This window comes from Gobius niger (genome assembly GCF_951799975.1).
Source record: "Gobius niger genome assembly, chromosome: 15".
NCBI lineage: Eukaryota > Metazoa > Chordata > Actinopteri > Gobiiformes > Gobiidae > Gobius > Gobius niger.
The window spans coordinates 10,664,951-10,689,144 of record NC_136866.1 but is presented as its reverse complement, the minus strand read 5'-3'; the positions used below and the strand labels follow the sequence as shown (position 1 = coordinate 10,689,144).

General features: G+C 40.0%; 2 protein-coding genes across 3 annotated transcripts; one reads left to right on the top strand and one right to left on the bottom strand.

Annotated features, from left to right (window-relative positions):
• Positions 1 to 581: 581 nt before the first annotated feature.
• On the bottom strand, positions 582 to 23,983 carry drc1 (dynein regulatory complex subunit 1 homolog (Chlamydomonas)). Of its 2 annotated transcripts, XM_079572445.1 has the most exons (16): positions 23,811 to 23,983; positions 23,617 to 23,656; positions 23,302 to 23,429; positions 23,053 to 23,236; positions 22,844 to 22,984; positions 22,687 to 22,770; positions 22,491 to 22,613; positions 22,280 to 22,407; positions 22,079 to 22,216; positions 21,630 to 22,002; positions 21,401 to 21,490; positions 20,197 to 20,280; positions 19,998 to 20,131; positions 19,577 to 19,729; positions 19,138 to 19,270; positions 582 to 791 (listed from the first exon to the last, which is right to left on the bottom strand). In XM_079572445.1, the coding sequence occupies exons 1-16, from the start codon at positions 23,873 to 23,875 to the stop codon at positions 786 to 788; spliced, it is 2,004 nt and encodes a 667-aa protein (XP_079428571.1). In that variant the 5' UTR covers positions 23,876 to 23,983; the 3' UTR covers positions 582 to 785. The 2 variants fall into 2 exon arrangements, with proteins under 2 accessions (XP_079428571.1, XP_079428570.1); XM_079572444.1 differs by lacking the exon at positions 582 to 791 and having other exon boundaries at positions 18,964 to 19,270.
• On the top strand, positions 6,830 to 18,795 carry gpr31 (G protein-coupled receptor 31). Its single transcript, XM_079572474.1, has 5 exons — positions 6,830 to 7,682; positions 9,085 to 9,546; positions 14,214 to 14,410; positions 15,871 to 16,276; positions 17,408 to 18,795. Exons 1-5 carry the CDS (start codon positions 7,125 to 7,127, stop codon positions 17,870 to 17,872), a joined length of 2,088 nt encoding a protein of 695 aa, XP_079428600.1. The 5' UTR covers positions 6,830 to 7,124; the 3' UTR covers positions 17,873 to 18,795.
• Positions 23,984 to 24,194: the final 211 nt, after the last annotated feature.

Here is a 24,194-nt window from a genome sequence, read left to right as displayed (position 1 = left end):
CTTGCTATTGCAGCTTCTGGATGCTCTATCGCAGTGGTTCCCACATTCGGGTCCGCAGGGGACTGCAGGGGGGCCCCCAAAGCTTGTTTACAGTACATTGAAAAAACACAGATTTTGAAAGGAATTGTACATTTATTTGCTAAAATGTACCTCTTTAAATCAGTAATTAGCTATTGTAAATTATTTTCAGGTAATTTTGGTTGCAAAATAAAAACTTAACAATAACTTAATAATAATAAATTATTATTGTGGGGCCCTGGGAGATTTTTGAAACAATAAAGGGGGCTGCGATGTCCCGGACATTAGGAATGGCGTTAACAACGTCTTAATTTACATACTTTATGCAACTTTTTGTTTCAGATGTAATTATGAATGCATAAATGTATGTAAAAATACTGGCTATGTTATCGGGCATGGCAGCTGCTTTAATGCCAGTTGCAGATCTAGTAACAGTAATCATTGTTGTCTTCGTCATAGTAGTATTGCACAAATCCGATTACCCATACTAATTTTGAAATAGAAATGTCAATGAATCTGCACAAATCGCTTTTGAGTACTTTGTATACTTAATTCAACTGCTTCACTATAAACGTCTTATGTATTACCAGCACTTGTTTTATGAAAAAGGCTCAGCAGATGGCGTTGTTGAACATTACATGACCGGGTGTTCAAGCTGCAATTCTGGAAATAATCACTCACAGGGACATGGCCTTTCTGTGGAGTCTATGGAGTTTGCATGTTCTCCCTGTGCCCGCATAGGACTCCTCCTGGTGCTCCAGATTCCCCTACCACTGCTCCAAAAACATTAATATGTTTTTAGGATGGATGTTTAAGAATGGGAAGCATTATAATTGTACAATGTCTTTTCACAAATGTCTATTTTCACTATTCACAATTTCATTCCACAACCAGGAAACATATCTGGCAAGGGGCTTTTAACACGCACTGTCCCACCCAAATAAAAAAGAGAGATTTGGTAAGCAAGAAGATGAAAAAATAATAAAAGCCTATCACTGCCTATCTCATCTCAATATAATTAGTTTCTATATTACATCAAGCTGTCTAGTTCTATAGATAGCTCAAAGGGCTTTGCCATAGTTTATACAGGGACAAAGGACATGGAGGAGGGAATAGCATGACACGCAGCAACACGTCCACAGTCTGTCTGGAGATTATAGAATGACTCAACACGAGCTAAAGCACACAAAAACACAACATTGCTTAATATACACAGGTCTATTTATAGCTAGAGGCATTAGCATACATTAGCAGCCAGAACGTGGTTTTGAGATTCATGGAAAAGTAGATACTGTACTGTCATGGCATAATTAATATGGGACTATATTTGATCGTGAGTCGTAGTATTGTACTTGGACTATTCATTCATTCAGTCTGAAAGTGAGTCATGTGTTTTGATTAGCGCTGCAATCAAGTAGTCCAATCAGAACTTGTAGTTTCAGTTTGAAATGCCATGGAAAGAGATTCATTTTTCCAGGTAACTTATTGCAAAACTTGGGCAAGAATAAAATGAGTAACATGTGAACAGGTAGGTGGCTTCCAAGGGCGCAGGTGACAGGAAACATTTACTATGGCCATTAAATGACGCTTGTAAAGTATTTCTTAAGACTGAATGTTGAGGGCTACAGACCCACTTGAACTTGAAGCTTGTTGTAATTTAAGCTAAGCCATAAAACTAAGTTAAAACTGAGTTACCGTATCAGATGTGGGTTGAACTATCGGTCCAAGATAGTGATGCCATTTATGACAGGAAAAGAGATAATCGCAGCGGAAATGAGTCATAATAATCATCATAGGTCATCGATAAACCTTGATGGGCTTTATCAATTGCAATCCATCTCTGCAAATAGAATAAAGCCACATTTGATAAAGATTGACTCATTTTGTAATAAAGAAGGTTGTGTTTGCACTGACTTTGCTGGCCCCAATGTGTAGACTAAAGGGTGAATTTTAAGTCTAACAGAAATCCAAGGAGGTTGCACGAGGCAGACCAGTGAAATTGCCGAAAGCTCCACCCTTGAGCTGGAAAACGAATAAAAGATAAGAATATGTTCATCCAGACAAGCTCATGGAGATTTGGGTTAAAGGCCCGACAGCTATAGACCTTGAGAGAATTGCCAGAGACCCCAAGAAAAGCTCTGGTTGTGAAGACCTCTCTGGGGAACTGTCCCAGCGGCACTGCCCCCGAGACACTTCTATCACTCAGCCTATTTGGAAATATTAGCTTAGTCTGTGGAGCTTTATAATTCACTGCACATGTGTAGAAAATGTCTCGAAGGCCTCTCAGCAAAGCAAACGCCACATTTGAAGAGTTCTTTGTTCAATCTCGCTTTCATTTTTCACAGATGTTTTATAATATGCTACTAGTTGGTTACACAACTTGAATAAAAATCACTATAGCACTCAGTCTAGCATATCAAATGAGCTTGAAAAATGTCCAAAAAACAATAGCGGCTCTGTACTTGGAAAACTTGGTCGGGGCTTGGGAAAACGGTGACACTTGGAGGTTGGGTTATCATCCTCGTCACTGCCCCAACCTCAGAGCCTCGGACTGCATTGGATGGGAATTGGAGAGACTTAAAAGGTGTTGAGTTTGTGTTGCCCGGCTCGCTGATGAAAAAATGTTGTGTTTTTGTTGTGACTCGCCGTTGACCTATGAACTCTTTGGGGCCTGAGTTCCTTCCTGGGCCCCGACTGTGGCAATGGGACTGCTGGAAATGTGCCTTCTCTCCCACAGAAGCTGCAGATTGAATTTCCCTGTTGAGAACTTGAGACGCTGCTTATGCGGTTGTTGTATATGGTATGTTCTTAAAAAACTAACAATGACTTCCTGATTTGTCCCGGCCTGAAGAGAACTCTGCTGCTTGGCCCCGTCTAGTGAGAATATTGGGAAGTTTGAGTCATCTAATCAATCTGTTCCAGAAAACTTTCCAATGCAGCGTCAGCATGTTGTAATGCAACAATGGAAAAAAACTATCTGACGTCGTATGGATGATTATTACAATTAGTTTAAATTACTATAACTCTAAAATGAAAGCACGCTTCAGTGAAACTCAGTGGAAGCCCTCAAACTGTGCAAGTCAGTACAGTTGTCAGTCATATTCTCATTGCTTTTGCCCTGTTAAACACCCTCATTTGTGTGTAATGTTTGCTCTGAACTCACAGTCACATCTCAGTGAGCACTCAGGACGTCAGCATGAGCTTTGACCTCATTCTTCTCTCACCTTTCCCTTCTGTTTCCTGACTTTCTCATTTGAATCCCTGCTACAAAGTTTAGATGTTTCTCTTTCTTTATCCTGCTGACAAGTGAGAGTAAAATCAATATACAGGCCAGTTTGGACCTGCACAGAAGCACCAAATATATCTTTCTATTGGCCTTTTGGGAGAAATAGTGAGTAAAATGTAAAAGTTAAATGGTGGCTTAGTAATGGGGTTGGCAAAAGCAGCATCAATCAGAATAAAAATGTGCCATTTAAAATGCAACATTTTTGTCTTACTGAGGGTCAAATGCCTCGGCTCCAGGGACAGTTCACAGCATTTGTTCGTTTTTTAAGAGCGGGAATGTGGCTGGAGGTGGTATGGTCAGAATGCCTTGTTTTGGAAATGTCTTCATCACACCACACCAATAAAAAATATGAGGACTATGGCCAGGATGAATACAAGTGTAACCTACTCTTTGTTCCTGTTCCAAACACTGAGCCGTTAAAAGTGAAAAGCACATCATTCAAATTCTTGTTAGTTTTATCTGACTGCATGCTAATTTTTGTTTTGTTTTTATGCAGATGTCTGGTTAGATGTTATGCTTAGCACTTAACAAAGACAGAAGCAGCCCTGCCGGGATTAATACAATACAATTAATACAAATAATACAATAATAATATTTGTACTCATCTGTGGAATTAGTGACTAAAATAAAATCTACATAAAACAGCAAAAGAAACAGTTGTGCCTTGTCACAAATTTGTATTGCGGGACTTGTTTTTATGTTTTTTTATGTATGTTTAAGCAGGTGGAGGATAGAGTATGAAACATAATCCCACACTGTTGACATTTCCATGAGAGGCCTGCGTCCTTCATATGTATGATTAACACAAGGAATGCAAATACACTTAACAAACTGCTTTTGTATCAACTTCAGATAACCGTGTGGTGAAATTCAATCCATTCTGCTGGATGCTATGTGTGGGATACATTTTTCCCAGCATGCAATGTTTTAAACTATTTTAAATTAACTAGTCCTTTCCAGTTTCTGTCCCCTAGATCGACAAAAAGCATCTTCACTATGGAACAATTATTTTACATAAACTTCTCGAGCAGTTTCACATCTGACTCATTGGACTGGCTGTAAAGTACATGACCACAAGTTGACATTACATTTCTGTAATCATCCTGCGCACTGGTGCCAGATTTCTCAGTTCTGTGTGAGATGGTGGAGCTGACACTTCAAAACCTGGAGTTACTGAGTTATGGCCGTGTCTCCACCTCCAGGGCACAGGTGAGTGCTGCAGGGCTCCTCACACAACGGTCTGATTGTCACACGTTTCAACAAACTCCAATGCTATAGAAAATCGTTAATGTGCTTGCTAATAATGTTGAGTGACATAAGATATTGGATATTACTGTATAATTACAATAATAAAGCATGCAGGTCGTGAATTCCAACATGATAGTCTCCAGATGGAATGTTTTGGTACTTCAAGAGCAAAGCATTGTAGGCAATTTGAGCACTGAAATGACCAGGGGAATTTGTATGAACTATAAAAAACAAAAAAAGGAAGCATTTCCTGGAGGAGGTACCACCTTAAGACATCACGAGGTGGAACAGAGAATGTTGAGCTCTGAGGAGGGAGATGGACAGAATACGCACTCAAACATGCTTGAATAATACAAAACACAACTCCAGGTCTGTTTCTGGTGAAAGATAACAAAATAGCGTGGTTATAAACCCCATCATTTCTTTATGGGCCCTTTAAATATGAATCAAACATTCAAGCACATTGGACATAGTCATTATAAATTGTATTGGTTTTCCCACATATAAAGTGCACTTCAATCACATGACTCTAATGCCATCTGACGTTTTTAAGATGTCTACAGTGACAACAGCTCAGGTTTGCAGTAGTTATTACAAAAAGACTGACCCAACAGGTTACATAATGTTGCTAAAGCGCACTTTGTCACTTGTAGATTTCCAAAACAATGAATATAGTACTGTCAGAGAAACAGTGTAAATAGCTAGTAAGTAAATAAGTAAGTAAGTAGGCTGCACTCTAAAGCCAGTGAAAAGAGCGTTGTTATTTTTCATGTATTTGCATCCGGTGCAGCAAAGAAGATTTAATTACATCAACACAGCTATCTAACAACGGCATGTGTGTGTCAGCCTAATCAAATGCACAAAGACACTATTGTCTTGGTTCAGGGACAGGATAGGGAGGAGAGGGGTCACTGGTCAGGTAAGACAGGACAGAGTCCCACAAAAGAGCCATAAAAGTCCTCTTAGCTTTAAGTAAGTGAAGCATGATGCATTATGAGTCCACAAGAACATATGTGTTAATCATGGTTCATTACTACAATGATCAAAACCAACATATACTGTAAGGCTCGTAAAGGGTTGTTAAACAATAAAAGAAGAATAGCAAACACATAAATGGGCAGGGAACATAGCACAATAGGCGAGTAAATAACATGCAGAGAAGGGTAAAGGTCAACACTACTTTAGGGAGAGAAAAACACATGCAAATACAATACTAATCAGTGAATCTAATGTTTAACATAGCAGTGATCAGGTTGAGCATGCTCCTGCTTAGAAGCCCTGTACCTGTTCGTTTACAACAATGAAAGAAGGAGTGGGTCAAATTTCAAACGCTAGTTTTGGTCCAAGCTCCTTTCTGACTTGCTGAAGCATTTCTGACAACCCAATTCTTCACAGAGACGTTTCTAAGCACATTTCACAACCTTCGGTGAACAAAGTGGAGCTTCACGGTTATGTTAGTGTTTACAACGACTAGTTCAGGATCGATAAAAATGTTTTTCTCACAAATGTCTGCTTTAACAGCATACTCAAGGCAAAGAGAAAAATATCCGGCACAGTATAGGGCATTAAATGTTGAAGTTCAAGTCCTAAGCCTCAAAACTTTGTTCTCGTCATCTCTCTTCGTCTGAATTCTCCACTAGTCTGGACTTGTCATTGACCTGGGAACTCCACTCTGGGCATGCTCAACCAAAGCCAAAAAACTCAAATTTGTCATCTCCCATTGGACATAGCATTCCTCCAGCTAATATCCCCATCATATACTACACATGCTATCAGTGAGTGCTCCCAGAGGGGCTGCATGAGTTTGCTAAAGTCGCCTGCTGTCCCATCTGCGAAGGACATACAGAAAACAGGTTTAGGTCATACAGAAGCTTTGGGGATTTGAAAAGTCCCAAATGAGGCAGATTCTCACACTTTGAGCCAAAAATATAAACGTATACTCTAGGATTTGAAGCACATTCTCAAGGCCTTGTCTATACAATAAATAAATCAAGTCCAAACCACTATGAAAATGGAATCAAAACACAATCAAAACCAGAACTATTTCTAAAGTAACTAAAGGCTGAAACCTCACTTTTGTACTTGTACTTAAAGGACCTCCCATACGTGATTTTATTAGGCTGTTACTAGTCTGTAGCCTCTTTAATCTCCTGTGAAAAACATATAGGCCTGTCAGACTATGAACGTGTTAGGAATAGCAGATGTTGAGTCACCTCCTCAGGCAAAAAGGCGGAGCTATAATAACTCAAGCAGTGCAACCGGGACTAAGCCAGAACAGTTTGCTCTTCTCTTTCCACACAGCACCAGAGGAATACTTCCAGGCAACTATATACAACAAAAGACTCTTTCCTGGTGCTTTTTTTTTTTCTTCTCTCAGACTGAACATACCAAGACAAGAAAAACAAGAAGAAGAAAATAGAGATCAAGATACTTTACATGGACTTGAACGAAAACTAGTTGGGCAAGTTTTCTATGGGATTTGAAGATAAGTGATCTTGTTGCAACTTGAATGGTGAGACGTTTGCGTGCTCCACTCATAATAGGACATATTTGAGTAGTTCATTTTCCAATCATGTCTACTCCAGTACAGCTAATGGGGAGCACACCACTGCCAGTTTACCAGCTAATAGAGGACTGCAAAGTCACTCACAAGGATCTGTACAACTTCTACGCAGCGATAATGATCATTATATTCATCTTGGCGCTGCCTCTCAACGCCTCCGTCCTGCATCTATTTATCTTCAAGCTGAAGTTCTGGAAATCCAACACCAATAATGTTTTCCTTTTCAACCTGGTCTTGGCGGATATCTTGTTGCTCTTCTGTTTGCCCATAAAGGCGTACAACTACATCAATGGGGTGAGGAGAAGCTCAGAGGGCCCGCTGTGCAAAGCAATGCTCTTCATGCTCTTCCTGAACAGAGGGGCTAGCATCGCCTTCCTGACCGTAACATCCATAGACAGGTATTTCAATGTGGTCCACCCTGGGCGCAAGAATCTGCTCAAAGCGTTGAAGAAGTCTCCCCATATCTCCATAGTCATCTGGGTCCTGCTCCTGCCCCTGACTATTCCCACCATGCACAAGGACTTTGACTGCTGCAACAGCCACGGCATTAATAGTACTATGAGCGAGGTAATGACAAATGAAAGTAGCTGTACAGAAAAGGCTTATGCACCAATACAGGAAGTTATGTTGTTAGGAAATAGAATTCAGAGCAGGAGTGATGCTCCACTGATGTCATCAAGGGTCCTTATGTATTGCAGTATAAGTCATGACTAAATAGTATTTTTCCATATTACAAACATTACCAGAAGTAGATTAAAACAATATAAAACCAAACACAATAATTACCTGACTATATACAATACATTTTGATGTTTTTTCCCCAAAAGTTTCCACAAGGGACTTTTAGTAGACTAAAATATTTTCTCAAGTCAAGGTAATATTTCTGCTGAAGCTTTGCTTAAACTACATTCAAACTAAAAAGAACAATTGGACTAAATCTTGACTAAAAATAAAATAAACAAATAGGTACAAATTTATGATCATAGATGTTTTTTGTTCACAAATCCACCTGAAGTAAAAGTATCTAGTTATTTTCCCTGACATATTAGGCTTCAGATGCAATGGCAGAACTCTCTCATTGATGATGAAAAGACACATTGTCACTGCGCACATGCACAACTCACCACAAATGATGTAATAATAAAGCAAAGTCACACCACAGCTCTACATGAGTAAACACATTTCAACATGTTAGGCCTTTAGACAACAATGGCAGCACTTACTCCATTCGGCAAATGAGAAAATGCAATGAAACGCAAAAGTGCAAAAAGAAAAGTTGTTCTATGCAGGATGTGATTTCTCAGTAAGTTAATGATGAGATACGTGTGATGGAGACTGATAAGGGCTAATGCATGTGATTGATTGGATAAGAGGACCACTTAGCAGAAGCAACATTCAGAAGCTATTTCCGTCCCAACTATCAGCAGTGATGTGGGCAATCTGGCATGTGTCAAAGTCAAGAATGAGCTTCTGTTATGAGCTCTAAATAGGTCCTCAGCGCCTCAAGAGGCCACTTACGGTTACTGCAACATGTTGTGCCGCACCTAAAGGGGCAATGTTTTGAAAACTATTGTAATGAAATTGGCAGCAGGCAAAAAGAAATACAGTCAAGCATCTGTGTATCATCTGTTTTGATTGCATTGGAATCTGGGAGAAGTTTTAGGGTTTGATGGAAAGAGTGAATCGTTTTATATAGTTTTGCTTGTGCACTTGAACACCAAGTGTCCAATGATTACATAACAAACAAGCATTTGCATGTGTAATACTCCTATCAAAAAAAAAAAAACATGACTGATAAAACTAATTTCAGATGCACTTAACAGTTAACACAACATACAAATATTGTAGCACATCATATAACCCGAACCCCCAGAAATACAAAAGTATTTGGATCTCTTTTTTGTGCCTCATGTGATAGGTGGCTGGATTTATAAAATAAATAAAAATGAAACATTTGCTGTGTTCCCAGGAAGTGGTGGACAGCTTGCGAGAGTTTGTGTTCTTCTCTCAAATCCTCATTCCCTTCGTCATCCTGGTCTACTGCACTGTCCGCATCGTGAACCGCCTCAGGAAGAAGACCGTCGGGGACAGGACCAAACTAAAACGCGCTGTGCTCCTGGTCACTACTGTCATGGTGGTGTTCTCCTTCTGTTTCCTGCCCTGCGCCCTGGCCCGGATGGTGCTGCTGATCGCCCGTGTGCAAGAGTTGCCCGCTATGTTCCAGGACAAAGCAGCGGTGGCCTTCGATGGGCTCATGGTCCTGTCCTACATGGACTGCCTCCTGGATCCGCTGGTCTACTGTTTTTGTAGCACCAAGTTCAAAGGGTTGTACCTCAGCAACTACTTTCCGTTTCTATATAAAGATTCACCACCGCCCATTGAAAGCTCGACAGGACCGACAACTTCAAAAGGCACAAGAAACACTGTCCTTTAAGAAGGTGGTATTAAACATTATGGAGTTGAAAGAATGGACTGAAAAGCAAGCATTTAGCACAAGAGGCAATGGAAATGAAGACAAACTTCATATGTGTATGTTCAGTCTTAACTTGACTGAGGGAAGATCTAAGATTTTCCTAACAAAAGGACTCAAATCTTTTGAACATATTTTTGATGCTATGTTCGCCACGAAGACAAACTTTTGAAGACAAACTGAAACCTGATGACTTGGACTGACTAGACAATCACTTATTTGTAAAAGGAAAAACTAACAACTGCTGCCTCAAAGTAAAATCAGTGAGCTCAAAGTGATTCGATTAGAGCTGGCTTTCAGTTCAACTTTGTGTTGTCTAGACCGTTTTCAGTTGGACACAAATGTTAGAGCAAGGTCAAGTAAAAAAGATTTCTGAAGAAAAATGTAGAGCACATCTGTCTTTCTGTTTGACTTGGATCAGAAATGTCTTATTATGACAAAAAGAATTCCCCTATGCAGTCTTAAAAGCCAGAAAAGTCTTATCTGTGTGTTACATAACCCGCTTAAGCTGCCGCAAAGATGAACAGTTTTTGAAATGTATGAGAAAGGATTGCTAAGAACATACACTTGACCTTTATAGATAAAATCTGTTTTATATACGTAACTTAAGTTCCAATGTCATAGCCTCTGAGTCACTCTAAATAGTTGGGGTTGCTTATGTATGCCATGTTTTTGTTGTATAGAGAGATAACCCACAGTAAATGCTGCACATATATATTATTATTATTGGGGGATTTGTGTTTGTTTTTAATAAAAACATTTAATGCAAGTCTTGGAATGGAAGTATTCTTTTTCTACTATTGCAGTACCAGGGCAGAAGAGTCTCAAGTTCAGGGGTAAATGCTTTCACTCCCTGATAGCTCACAATGATTCATAAGAGCCAAAACAGATGAGTTGAATCTTTACTGACCCCTTGTGGCGGTGTCAATGTGGCACAGAGTTTCTTGTAGGGTAGTTTTGAGTTCTAATGAAAACGTGATAGAAATTGTACAAATGCGAATAATATTGATCAAAACTTCAGATGTGCTCAGCCTGTAACCTAGAGCTGTGTCTCCCATCCAGGGCTACTAGGACTTGAGCAGGGAGTACTTGGAATTATATCAGATTAAAAAAGAAAAAGTGAGTACAAGTTCAATGTTAAATTCAAAGGAAAGTTAGTTTTAAATATGTTTCTTTTAATTTACCTTCATTTTGAACACAACACTCGACTAAATACTGGATAATGTTAGTGTAGTTGGTCGCTTTGTAATAATATTGCCAAGATCTCGGAGAATCTCGGTTACTCGGAGTATAAATAAACGATTCAAGGGGTACGCGAGGCATAAAGGGTTGGGAACCGCTGATCTAAAGTGAGATGCTATGATACAATTATCTAAATATAATAAACCAAGAAGAGATACCCAAACAAAAGTCGGCTTGGTATTTAGTGGTAAAAACCTCACATTCAAATATTTTCCTGTAAAAGGAAATATTTGTTTGCTCCCGAACCACCAATTGGCACTATGTCTTCATGGGCCCTCTTTAGACGCCCCTTACAGTAAACTATGACCAACCGGGATGAGGTCAAACTGATTCATAGAATTTCCCGAGACTTTACCATGTATTAAGCCAAATATGTATTAATCAGTAGGCGTAATGCTGACTCGCTCACATCAGTGTCACTAGTCTACTTAAACTTTTTTAGGGCATTGGTACACATTTTTTAGGGAGTCTCCATATCAATGAATAAAACATCCCTAACCTAAATGTAAACACCATTGTGTGGTTGTTGTTGCATGTAGGCAGGATTAATAATTAATGAAGTATAAGAAAGCAGTCGAGAACACACACTGATACCTGATAGTGCAGTGATTTGTGCATGAGATTGCAACTGACTAATCTTTCTTTTTTTCTTTTGCTTTCATTCCTTGTAAGAGTGTGTGTTTGACTGTAAAGACAGAGGTTGTGTTGTAAGGATTTGTGAGACAGATCAGTGGCTCGCTGCAATGGAACATGTAGAAACAGGCCGAGCAGTGGAAAGATGCCAAAGGAGGACAACATACTGACGGAAAATGACGACACACAAAACTAAATGTAAGAGAAATCTTTCAAGATTGTAAATTATTTGTCCAATTGTTTATTTATTTGTAAATGAAGTATCTTTTGAGTTTTTTTCAAATTCAATGGAGGGCTAGCAAGTTAACTTCATCATAAATATTGAGACTTTCAGCTTTAGGCTATTAGGGCTAAGGAGTAATAAACGAAAGAATGACATGGCTGTTTAAACTTTACATAATATGGACACATCGGAATCTATTCAAATTTAAGCAAACAAGGGCTATTTTTGAAAAAGACAAGCACCAGGACTCAATGACAAGACCGAACAGAGAGCAAACATAATAATGATGTGTTTCGTGATACCACAGCATACCACACAGCTACATTTCTATTAGGAGGTCTGGTATGAAAATGTGTTTTGTCTATAAATCATTGACTCACCTTGCACAGGCTGAGTGTGACTTAGGTGCTTTTGCATTACTCAGTAAAGACAGTGGTATGTAATCAAACAGGTCAACTCTAGGGCCGTCTGAGTAAGACCACTGTGACTACAGCTGTCTGTCCAATATGGGTCATATTGAGCAGCGTGTACTTTATCGCTAAAATCCTTCACGAATATCATTTTTCCTCAAAGTGAAATACAGGTTTATGACTCTTTTAAACAGAAAAGCTTTTATAACTGCTTCTATGTAAACTTTTAACATCGTCTCTTGTGTTTGTGCAAGTACTGTCATCTAAATGGGGTCCACTGATGCTTGTATTTATTTATTTTAAGTACCAATCTGGATGTGGTTGTTTTAGATTAAAAATGATGAATTATCCCTCATTTATTTAACAATTCTTTCTTTCCAAACTCAGATGAACATTGGAACTAGACGTAGTTCATAAAAGCTGCAAACAACCACTCACTGAGAGTTCAAACAGGGCAGTCTGTCTGTGCACTCCTTACAAATTGCTTCAACCAAGAGCATTTAGCTCCAGTATACAGTATTTTTTCTACGGTACGTCATTTTCTCTACGTAAGATACACAAAGACGTGAACCTGAACTGAAACTGGACAGCACTTGGGAGGACATTCTCAACTTACAAGAGAGCATATGTGATGCCCATCACAAGAGCCCGGAAGTGTTTAATGGCCTATCATGATGTGCGTAACCAGTGCAATGCATGTCAGGCAAGGACCAGGCGATTTGCAACACAAGTAAAGATTAACAGATTCTTCAATGCGGTCACACGCCTCAGTCTGAGATCTGTGCTGTTTAGACTCGGCTGCACGAACCAACCCCTGTTCTCTGTCATAAAGAACAACCTGATTAATACAGACATCAAAAAGAATAATGCAACATTCTACACATCAACCCTGTCTATAAATGCATACTTTATTTCTAAAATCTGTGCATTATGTGCAAATCTCGGTTTAGTAACTGAAGCTTGAAACACTATGATGTAAATGCCAAATGACTGAAACTTGCAGTCTTTCATAAAAATTCATGACCAAAAGTTAAGACACTTCACGTTTTTGCAACTGTTATGTAAAAGAAGTCAGGTAATACTTCCCGTCTGTATCGGAAAAAAACAACAACATCAGAACTGAAAAATGCCACTTTACATCTCAACACAAAATCATTTATTGTACTGATGTAACTGAATATTGCGCAGACTAACCGCCTTATAATTATTTGGAAAAATGCAAAAACGATGCCAACTATGAGCTGCACAAAAAAATATTACATAAACACATACAAATCACTTGCGAAATACCTCAGTGTGGAAAGAATAGAAAGGATAAAAAAAATGAATTTGTGAACAAGTTTTGAGGTTTAATAAAATTGACATGAAAAGCCTTCTCTGGTAAAGATAAAGTATGGGGAATATTGAACGTTGTAGAGCTTTCCTAAAAGCTTTCTGTCAACATGTTACCGGTTACAGATTTCTCTTTTGGTCTTTGAGATTTAGACATAATTACTAAACATTAACACACGTATATGTCTATGATGACATTGTATTCTAATGCCTAAAGCGATCTTGTTTTCCTCTCCAACCACGTCCCCAACTGTTTTGTCTGGCAAGTGCAGGCACGATGGTTTCTATAGACAGTCACTTGAGGAATTTCCCTGAACTGGGCGAAAAACACGTTGAACTGCCCACTAGCCCGTCACTCTGGCTTTTTAATATTGTGCTAAATGCTATAATATACTATATAACTAATATATATGTGAATTTTTCCACTGAATTTTGGCGTTGGCGTGTGGTATTTCTGGTCGAAGCTCGTACATTTTAAGAGGAATTCCCCATTTTATTTCCCATCTGTGTAGTATGTTCATCAACTTGTGCGTCTTGCTTGATAAAAGATGCGTTTTACTGATCATTTTTCAAAGTACGTGGGCCGTCTTCTCTGCATATTCAGATGGAAAGCTGACACCAAACATGTCTTTAACCACACCTCCTGCGCTCTATAAAGCACTTCTCTCTGCACTGTCAGGGGCAGACTGTGAGCATTCACCGAGAGGCTATTTCCACTCCCTTTTTTAAATATTCTGCCTCGGGCGACGCTTGAAGACAGGATGATTTTGTATTTTCTATCTTGATAGAACGGAGTGATCGTCATGGCATTCACAGTTCAACCGGATGGGATGCCCAATATGTCGATGAGCACCCCCGATCCCACAAGTGACAACTGCAAGACCCCCAACCTGCTGACCTACCAGATCCTGTCCTGGGTCATGATTGGACAGTTTGTTCTGGGGCTGCCGCTTAACCTCTCTGTCCTCTACATCTTTATATTCAGGTATGTGGGATCTGAACAATAGGAGGGGCTGTGTATATTTATTCAGCCAATGGCAATACAAGTTACACGTATGAAGGGAATTTACAACAATATGTGAATGATCTTGACGTAAATACTTTAAAAGCTTTTCAAACTGGTATGAATATAGGACTGAAAGACTAAACATGGATCAACACAGAGAGGACTGTCTTGAAGATGGCACATGGCAGACTAAATTTAACTTAGACACTATCTTCCACTGCTATTTACTACAACTATAACAAGTCTATAGCAAAAAACAAAGTACATTTACGATGGAAAAGCAGCAGTATATCTGCAGGTGTGCCCTAGAATGAAATGGTTCCTTCTATAGGCCTATACTAGCATATTGCGGTTAATTAAATGTAGCGGATAAAATAAAAACTTTCATTTCCTATAGAATTTCCTATTTGCAATGGATTTCGAACACTGACTGTTTATATAATAACTTCATAGGTCTTGCTTGGTGCCGTTTTGTGCAGTTGCAATACGCGCAGGATTCTGAAGAGGTTCTAGTTACAGTACAACTAAAAGAAAACATCTGTTCGGGTGCAATAAGTGACAAATGAACAATGTACCTCAAAGTGTCTGAAGTCCAAGTCTAGGGCATTGTACAATAGAAAGAGCAAATGACGACACATGATTGAGCACTCGAAGAACTTGTTAAGCGTTGGTTGGAGCATCAGTTCCCATGAGCTGATCTGAGATATGCCATAGATTGGGCAACTGTAGGAATTTATTGGAATAACGTCAGCACGGTCCTATCATTGTGCTCCAAGTTGATCTTTTACCCAAACAGTTATCATATGATTTTGACAATGACTTTATGAGGAGAATTTCAGCCAAAACATAAAATTTACTGGCAAACATGACATCGTTTGAGATACCACTTGCACAGTGCACGCAAACGCACAAATATTTGACGTGCTCGACTCGAGTGCATGTGTTTATCCGCGCGCGTCTGGAGCGTGTGGGCGGATGAAGAAAATCATTAGTGTTTTGTTTGGACTTACTGAAGCGCCCAACCCAAGTCGAACTAAAGCATTAAGTTCCAGTCAATGCTCACAAACAGGCTTTTAGCAGCTTTCAGAGTGCGCCACAGAACACGGCATTGAGGAACAATTTACGATAATTGAAGCCTTTCAGTCGATAAAATGATTTCATTGAGTCCATCTGTGGGGCAATAACTACAGAACGGCCGCAAATCTGAAATCACTATCCCCAACCTTTTGTAATAGCAGTTTCTAAATGAATACAAATCCATAATTGGGGAGCAGTGATGGTTACAGTTCGGATTTCACACACTGTTTTTTTACTTTTGTTCATTCTAAATTTTGAAGTAACAGGACACTTATTTAACTTCTCCTATTTATGCATGGCGCAATCAGTTAACCATTGTTTTTAACCCTCCGTGTTTGCTGTGTGGACTGTTTCCTCTTTAGGTACAAATTCTGGAAGAACAAAAGCATCTTCTTGTTCAACATTGTGGTGGCTGACTTCCTATTGGTGGCGTGTCTACCTGTAAAGGCCTACCATTACCAGCAAGGAGAGCGGCGCAGCCCAGACGACGTGGTGTGTAAGATCATGCTCTTCATGCTCTTCCTGAACCGCGGGGCCAGCATCGCCTTCCTCATCACGCTGTCTCTGGACCGCTATTTCAACGTGGTGCACCTGGGCAGGAAAAACTTCGTCAAAGTCCTCAAGAAGACCCCGCAGATCTCCGTGGTCATCTGGGTGCTGCTCCTGCCCCTCACCACCCCCACCATGGTGAAGACTTTTGAGTGCTGTAACAGCCACGGCCGGGACAACGAGACGTACGACAGCAACATAATAGATACCTTCAGAGAGGTGTGTGCGGCCGTGCTCAGTTTGTTTGTGTTTTTTTGTTCCATGTTTGACTATGGCCAAATATGTGAAAGAAAAGAATGTTTTGTTAGTTCTAACTCTGCTTGAAAATGGGGATAAGTAACAGAATTGCTGGGTTGCAGGTTCTAGAGTGTGATGATGTTACCGGACCCAGTGGAGGGCAGGAGCCAGTTTTTCCTTTTAACAGCATTACATGTTCACAAGTCGTAGCTAAAAAGAAAATGTATGCATTAGACAAAATGATTATTAATATCAGTCACTGAGTCCATGATCTCTCTGTACAAAAATTTCCTCAAAAAACAAATAATTTTTCCTCTATGTATAATAGTATAGGCCTTTAGAATGCTGTGATGTCACCTGAAACCCAGCAATATACTGGGTGGCTTAGAGGCTAGTGGTGAGCGCTTTCGCCTCACAGCAAGAACGTCCCCGGGTTTGATTCCTGGGCCGGGTGGGGCCTTTCTGTCTGTGTTCCACATTTGCTCTGGGTGCTTCTGTTTCCCCTAACCCTAAAAACACGTACAATAGGTTCCTCTCTGGGGCCATGTCTCCTCTGAAAAAGAGATAATGAAATTTGGGGAGTAGGTCCTCTTATAACCATGAGGCTGGCAGTTCTAATCCCAGTTCCCGCAGGGGCACACTTTCGTGCTTGCACAAGACACGACCCACACATAGTACTCAGTAACACAGTACGTCTGAGCAGCTGTTGGTGGTCGGAGCGGCTGATGGCACTGATTGGCAGCCTTGTTTACGTCAGTGTACCCCTGTGGCTTCAATAGTAGTTTACCACTTGCATAGAGAGAATGAATAATGTAATGTAAAGCCTCTTTGAGAGTCCAGATAATGACAATATAAAACCAATGCATTATTATTATTACTTTACTTGTAACATACAGAATACCCCAAACTGTTATCACAGTGCAGAAAATTCTAACTATCGGCCAAACTCATTTGATGTGTTCTAATATGTAAAAAAAAAAGTAATTTTAACATTATATGTAACTTTACATTTACAGATAGACATACAGCACATGCATCTGATAGGTCAAATATGCCAAATATCATTGGCATAGCATAAACAGTTTACTGAATTTTGGGATTGTTGTTTTTCAGATCGTATTCTTCAGTCAGATTGTCATCCCATTTATAATCCTGGTCTTCTGTACCGTGCGCATCGTGAACCGGCTCCGGAGGAAGACCGTTGGGGACAAGTCCAAGCTTCGCCGCGCGGTTTGTGTGGTGCTGTCCGTGGTATTTGTCTTCTCCATTTGCTTCCTCCCCTGCGCCATTGCCCGTGCAGTGCTAATCACAGTCCGCATCAAGGAATATGCAACAACAGAGAACGTGATGGTCCAGATCTACGACAGTCTCATGGTCCTGTCTTATATAGACTGCCTGCTCGACCCGCTGGTGTACTGCTTTTGTAACACAGGGTTTAAAAATGCTTATATTTCCAACTTCTGCCCCCCGTTCCTCAAGGAAAAACTCCTCAATTCAGACTTTGGAATGGGAATGACTACGACAGTAACTACTACTACCAATTCAGGAGGAAGGAAGATTTCCATACCCATTCTATAGAAAACATTCGCTTTGTGTAAATGTGCAAGTACTGCAACACAACTAAGCCTGTGAAAGTCTTATCTGTAAGATTATTAAAGTGAAAGCAGTTTTTATTTATTCATTCCACGGTCAGTAAACAAAGTGTCAGTAAGTAGTTCTTTGGTAATGAACTTGTCAAAGTGCATGTCTGTGTCCTGTCAGAGAAAGATAGCTAACTTAAGCATATAACAAATGTGTCATTTATCTGGATGTTCCTAAAAACATCCCAAATGTACATTCCAGCAAAAAAACTTTGTGCATCTGCAAATGTCAATGTGTAATTGATTTTTCGCTAAAACGTTGTACAGACCTGTAAATAAATGTGTCATCATTCAACTGATGTGAATTCAAGGAGGTTGTTGTGCTTGCAAAACTGAAGCTTCAAGTATCTTTACTAAAGTCTGCGGGTTTTGTGATAAACACAAACCTAAGATGGAGATGTTGATAGTAAAGAGCCACACACTCGTGCATGGTGAAAAAGTGAAAGCTGCTGCCCCATTTTACTGCCAGGTCTACTTACACTGAGCTGACAAAGCCATTAATAGTAATTTCTTGACATGAGAGTAATTGTGATCACATGAACTCTAGTGACTGATAACGGCTTAATGTCATTTGCTGAGTAGTTCTGGTAATCTCTCTTGCCCCCGTGAGAAGAAGCTTGCACCAAATGCCAAAACGTGACAAATTATCACCCGTGGTAACACTGAAAACACAACTAACCTAACCACACTATTGCGAAATCATGTCATGGCATCCTGGACAAGAAATCAACGCTCTTAGCACCTCATACATCAACGTCCAAATGTGGTCACACGCAGACTATTCAGGTTCACATTACTGCCTTTAGAAAGTGCATGTTTATCCAGTGTGTCTCAGAGCACAGCAGCTCTCACTTCATGCAGAGTGACATTTTAGAAACATCTTAAAGTCGCTAGATTTAATGTCACAAAGCTGCCAAGACATTGTTCAGATCACACACCTGGCACATGCTGCTTTATTCCATGTCCATTTGCTTTACCTGCAAAAAACAAATAAGGTTTTTTATTTTTTTTATTTTAGCACAGAAGTAATGTTTAGTAACAATTATGCAATTCTAGCAGGGATATAACTGTTGTGCAGTGATAAGAGAGAGATATTATCTATAATAAATAAAAAAAGTTTAATTATAACTGCTTTGAAATGAAAAGTTGGATGTTGCCTCTTTGCCCAAATTAGGAAATGTGATTAATCTAAGAGGCACTTACATCCGGGTTTAGGGACAGTGGCTGGTCCATGCACACCTGTTGCAGAAGCATGCACACCATATGCAGCTCTGTGTTCTCCTGCTGCAGACTCTGGACCTCCAGGTTGAGTTTGGAGATCTCTGAGAGGACAGCGCTGGCACACGGAAGTCAACAATAGTAACTCTAGACACTTCAAACCATATTTGTTTTCTGTAATATTGCTTATAGGTGTGGTTTCATGATCCCATTCTCTAACAATGAATAAAGGATTTCTTCTGTTCTGACCTGTTCTTTGGAGACCAGGTTTATCAACAAATCTCCACAGAACAGACATCATAAATAATAGGCTTATGTGTGTCAGTTGCGAAATTGTTCAAATGTAATGAATCATGTTTTCAAGCAATCATTTGCGCATTTGTCAGGGGGCAGAGTGGTTTATAACATAGCCACATGAACTCACTGGTGCCTCTCCAGGTTTTCCTTTGTCACGTCCCAGATCTTCAGTTTGTCCGGCGTAATGATGTTCCCCTTACTCTCCCAGTGGGCTTCCTCTTTAGACACGTCATGAACTTCAACACTCTGCAGGCTCCATTGGTCTGCGATGTTGGTGTTGCTTTAGAAATCACAAGACAACATCAGGAGATTTACATTATTCTAACTGGATCAAAATCATCAGCAAAAGCCACAACACCATATGTTAGGTTTTAACAACCACCTAAAGTTCATTCACTAATTTATTCTTTATCACATGCTGTAAAATACAATTATAGCTGTTCATATTGCTGATCCAACCAAAATAGAAAACAGGTCAGTTTACAGAGAGCAAGTTACAATCCATTACAATTTCAAACAAATTAATTAATTAATTTTTTTCCCCCAACCTTTGTTGTTTGTCCAAGAAACATTTCAGAGCGTGCAGGACATCATTTCTATCAATGAGGTCAGAGGTGTCTGTACTTGAGGACCTGGACTCTGCTTCATCAGTGGAGTCACTGGGCGCAGCCTTCTCCACGTCCTGCAGCAGATTTTAGCATGAGGGAAACGTCGTAAGGATTGTTACGTTATTGTTGAAACGCTTACCTCACTGTCCTTGGGGCACAGCTGGCCAAACTTATACAAATAATTCACCAACTTTGGCACATCTTTTTCTTCAATGCCAAGAGTCTGAAAGATGAACATTTCCAATTACGTAATATGTAAGTTAAAGTTATAGGGCCAGATCTTGTGGTTCATAGCGCAGGCTGTAGAGAAGACGAGTACGCAGACGGGTGGTGCTCCTTGCAATCTTCAGTGTCATACCTGGCGCAAAAAGTGGGCAGGACAGGAGGGGGGGACAGACTCGCATTGCGATGTTGTGGTGCCGCCCCCTCCCCATGCTTTCCCAGACCTGCGGAAGGCGTTGGGTTGCGAGGGAGGGTTCTCCTGTAAACGCGTAACATGCACGATGCAGTGGGCAATGTTTAATAAAGATTAAAGAAATAAAACTGTCCCTCCGCTGCTGCAGCCACTCGCTGCAGATCCAAGGTGAGCGGGCGGGGACAGAGAGGCAGCAGCCTCCGCGTTGGACACCGTTCGAATGCGCAAAGTTGTGAAATGTACAGGATTTAATTGATCAGAAACTGTCATATCGGCTGCGGAGGAGTTGCAGAGTTATGCAGTAGTTGCAAGAAAACTGTAGCTTATTGGCACATTTGCGCTAGAGCTGCAGGAGCGGCTGAATTGGAAAAAAAAAAAAAGTTACTATGCTCCCTGTAAAATGCACTTCTTTCTTTTGGACTGAGCTGTGGCTACACAAGGAGCATCACCAGGAGGTAAAGACTGACACACGATGGAAATGTCAGCTTTAAAGGCAGATTAGACCTGGTGTTGTGGCACTTGAAGGCATGTGTGGTTTATTTATGGAAAACTGTTGTTGTTTTGGTGTTAGGGGTGTGCGTGTTGATCTACTGTATCTAAGTAAGCCTGTGCGTAACCTACACTCAAACAGACTTTTCAAGGCAATTTCGCTTTTGTTTTCAATTTGACGTCGATTCTACGGAAGAAGACAAGGCAGTGCGATGTAAAGAGGAACATCATTTTTTTAATATTGAACCACGCCTCAGTCGGCCTCTTTTTCTTAAAAAACGCCCTCTCTCTAGTGGCGCAGCCTTTAGCGCAAAACCTGCACCACATGCAAAATCGCGCGTGTACCACATTGCGTTTAGAGTTGCGCACGGACTGCGCCAGTCACAAGATCTGGCCCATAGAATGCATCCTTCAAAAAATATTTCACGAGTTTACCTACATTAAATAGATAACCCATCTTGACTTGAGTCTGCTCTTTGTCATCCAGGGTATCCAGAAGTTTTACTATTTTGACCTCAAGCAGGAAACCCTTTAAAAAAGAATAATATCACATGTAATAAAAGTTGTAGTGCCTCTTTATATCATTAAGAGTGCTCCTACACTACAGCCATTACCTTCAAATTTAAAGTATGCTTAAGTATGAATATATAAAGTAGATTTGGACTTACAGCCTCGTCACATATCAACTCCATCAGTTTCTTCACAGTCCTGGGAGTCACCACGATGCTGTCCGCTGCTGCACTCCCCACCTCTGCCTCGCTGTAAAACCCTTCCAGGTCCACATCTATGTTACCATCATCAGTGTGTGTGGCGATGGCCGGGTCCTGACTGCCCTGTGAGCTCTGAGAAGCGGCACACCTCTCCTCCCACGTACACCCTGGATCCGCAAGGCTCAAAGTTGGCGGCTCCCAGGGCAAACACAGGACTTCTGTGTAGATCGCGGAATCTACATATAAAGCCCTCTCCGTCAGCTCCTCCAACTCAGCGTCAAGTGTGAGCCACATATTCTCAAACGTGATAGTATTGGTAAGCGCATAGTGGCTAGAAAATAAAAAATCAACGAATAAATCAAATCGGGCTGTGGCGTTAATTCAAACTGTGTTAAGAGGAAACTCACAGTATCTTCTTCTGTAGACGTTCGTAATCTTGAGCTTGGTGGTTCAACTCCTTCAAGCGTTTTCCCATAAGTTGCTGTTCTTGTCTTTTTTTGCCAGTTCGTTGACTCACCCCCCGTTTTGTAAGCTCCGACTTCAAACTGAGACAGAAAACAAATCTATCTATCAAGCTATCTATCTGTCTGTCGATTGAAATACATTACCTGGACATTTTGGCTTTCAACTGAGATTCATCTGCCTTAAGTTTAGCAGCATCAGCTTTTTGCTTCTTCATTTTATGCTCTATAAAGATTCTTTCAGTTTCGATCTGATGTATTTCCAGCTCCAGGTTCTACAGAAGAAACGTTATCAGATGCAAACTACATTGACATGACCAGAAATGGATTGATATATTTATACTGAATCTCTCGAGACCTGAAAATCAGCAAATTTCTGATTTCTGATTATGTCGTGGTTATCATAATCTCCAAGTATCATGTGGTAAATGTCAGAATCAAACTCTTCTACTGCCCGCTGCCTCTTCAATAGCTTTTCCACCTAAATTAGTAAAAGAAATCATGATTAACAAAAATGCACGAAAGTCCAAAAGTTACCTAAGTTTGTTACAGACCTCTGTATCCAAAAGTGTCTTCATGCACTTCTCCCATACGGTCTGTTCTTGTGTACGTTCAGATTCTTCCTCTTTCTGCACAGTCTGTTAATACAAGTGCAGTCAATAGCCATTAATCAAAATGCTGTTTCATGTACAGTACGTTAAAAACACTGACTTCCTTCCACTGTTCCAGGTGCTCTCTGTAGGCCTTGGTCAATGTATTGTCCTGTTCCATCATTCTTTCCAACATAAGCTGAAATTCCTCCCTTTGCTTCTTTAAATCGACCACAAAGCTGTCATCTCTGGCCTTAAGGTCCTGTTTCAATAACCAATGAAACTATTACCCTTTTGTACATCAATATGGGGCTTTGTATCACATCATACCTGCTGAACTGCATCTATGATTTTTTTCTTGTCTGCAATGAGCTCGGCACATAACTGCTGTTGGTGAATGAGTACTGCTTGCACTTCTTGGGGGATCACCTTCTCTTTTGCGGTGTGCCAGCCTTTAGAAATCTCTTCTATTTTATCCTTGCTTGATAAAGAATGATCTTCCAGAAGTTGTACTCTAGAGCAACAACCAAACAATGGGTCTATATAAGGCACAGCCAGAATAGGTAGTTGAATACAAACCTAGTTTTACGGGCTTTATCAATCTCCGTCCTCCACTGCACTTCTCGAGCCTCAGCAGCAGCTTGAATGTTGGACACCATAGTGTTCAAATCTCTCTTCAGCTTCATGAATGTTGGAGATGTGGACAGCTTCAGAGAGAAAAAAAAAAAAAAAAGAAAAAAAAAAAAAATATATATATATATATATATATATATATATATATATATATATATATATATATATATATATATATATTATATATATATACAGTATATATATACAATAAATATTATCTAAAAAATGCATACAAACAAATCAATTCGATGAATTACACACCTGTTTATCTTTTTCTTCTTTTTTTCTTGAAGTGCTGCCCCTTAAATGAACAAACTTGTTATTACATCAGTCAAGGTAAAGCCATTTATATTTGGGATGGAAACACTATCAGTATGGTATTTTAATACTAGTGAGGCTAGTGTGGTGTGAACTCTGCAATATGCTAACGTTAGCAAGCTGCCATGAAAAGTTACCCTTCTTCTGTAGCTTTTCCTGAAGACTTTGACGTCTCTGTGAGGCTTTCTGTCGTTTGTTCCATATTTAATGTCGCACTTCAAACAAAAATGTTGTTTTGGTCAAGACAAAAAACTATTTCCGAAATGTTCTCCGTCGCAAACTGGCTAATGTTAATTGATCCGTCGTCCGGTTAATTGTTGGCTAGTCGTTGTTATGGTTACTGTGGTGCTGCTTTCAAGCGCATCTCGGATGCGTCGGATGCGCATCTTTCCCATTGGTTTCTCCGTACAAGAGACATATTTTAGGGATAAACCTGAGATAAAAAATTGCCGTCTATTTCACCATAGGTGAGTCATCTTGTAATGACTCAAAATAATTTAATTTGAAAGATGAAGAATATT

What these genes read in the sequence shown, in the direction of transcription:
- gpr31 (XM_079572474.1), top strand. Translation starts at nt 7,125, where the DNA reads ATGTCTACTCCAGTACAGCTAATGGGGAGCACACCACTGCCAGTTTAC. An exon ending in GCACAAGAAACACTGTCCTT is followed by an intron (nt 9,547 to 14,213) that starts TAAGAAGGTGGT and finishes CTATCTTGATAG; the next exon opens with AACGGAGTGATCGTCATGGC. An exon ending in CTCTACATCTTTATATTCAG is followed by an intron (nt 14,411 to 15,870) that starts GTATGTGGGATC and finishes TTTCCTCTTTAG; the next exon opens with GTACAAATTCTGGAAGAACA.
- drc1 (XM_079572444.1), bottom strand. Translation starts at nt 23,875, where the DNA reads ATGGAACAAACGACAGAAAGCCTCACAGAGACGTCAAAGTCTTCAGGA. An exon ending in CGTCTACAGAAGAAGATACT is followed by an intron (nt 22,003 to 22,078) that starts GTGAGTTTCCTC and finishes TTTATTTTCTAG; the next exon opens with CCACTATGCGCTTACCAATA. An exon ending in TTCTTGGACAAACAACAAAG is followed by an intron (nt 19,730 to 19,997) that starts GTTGGGGGAAAA and finishes TGATTTCTAAAG; the next exon opens with CAACACCAACATCGCAGACC.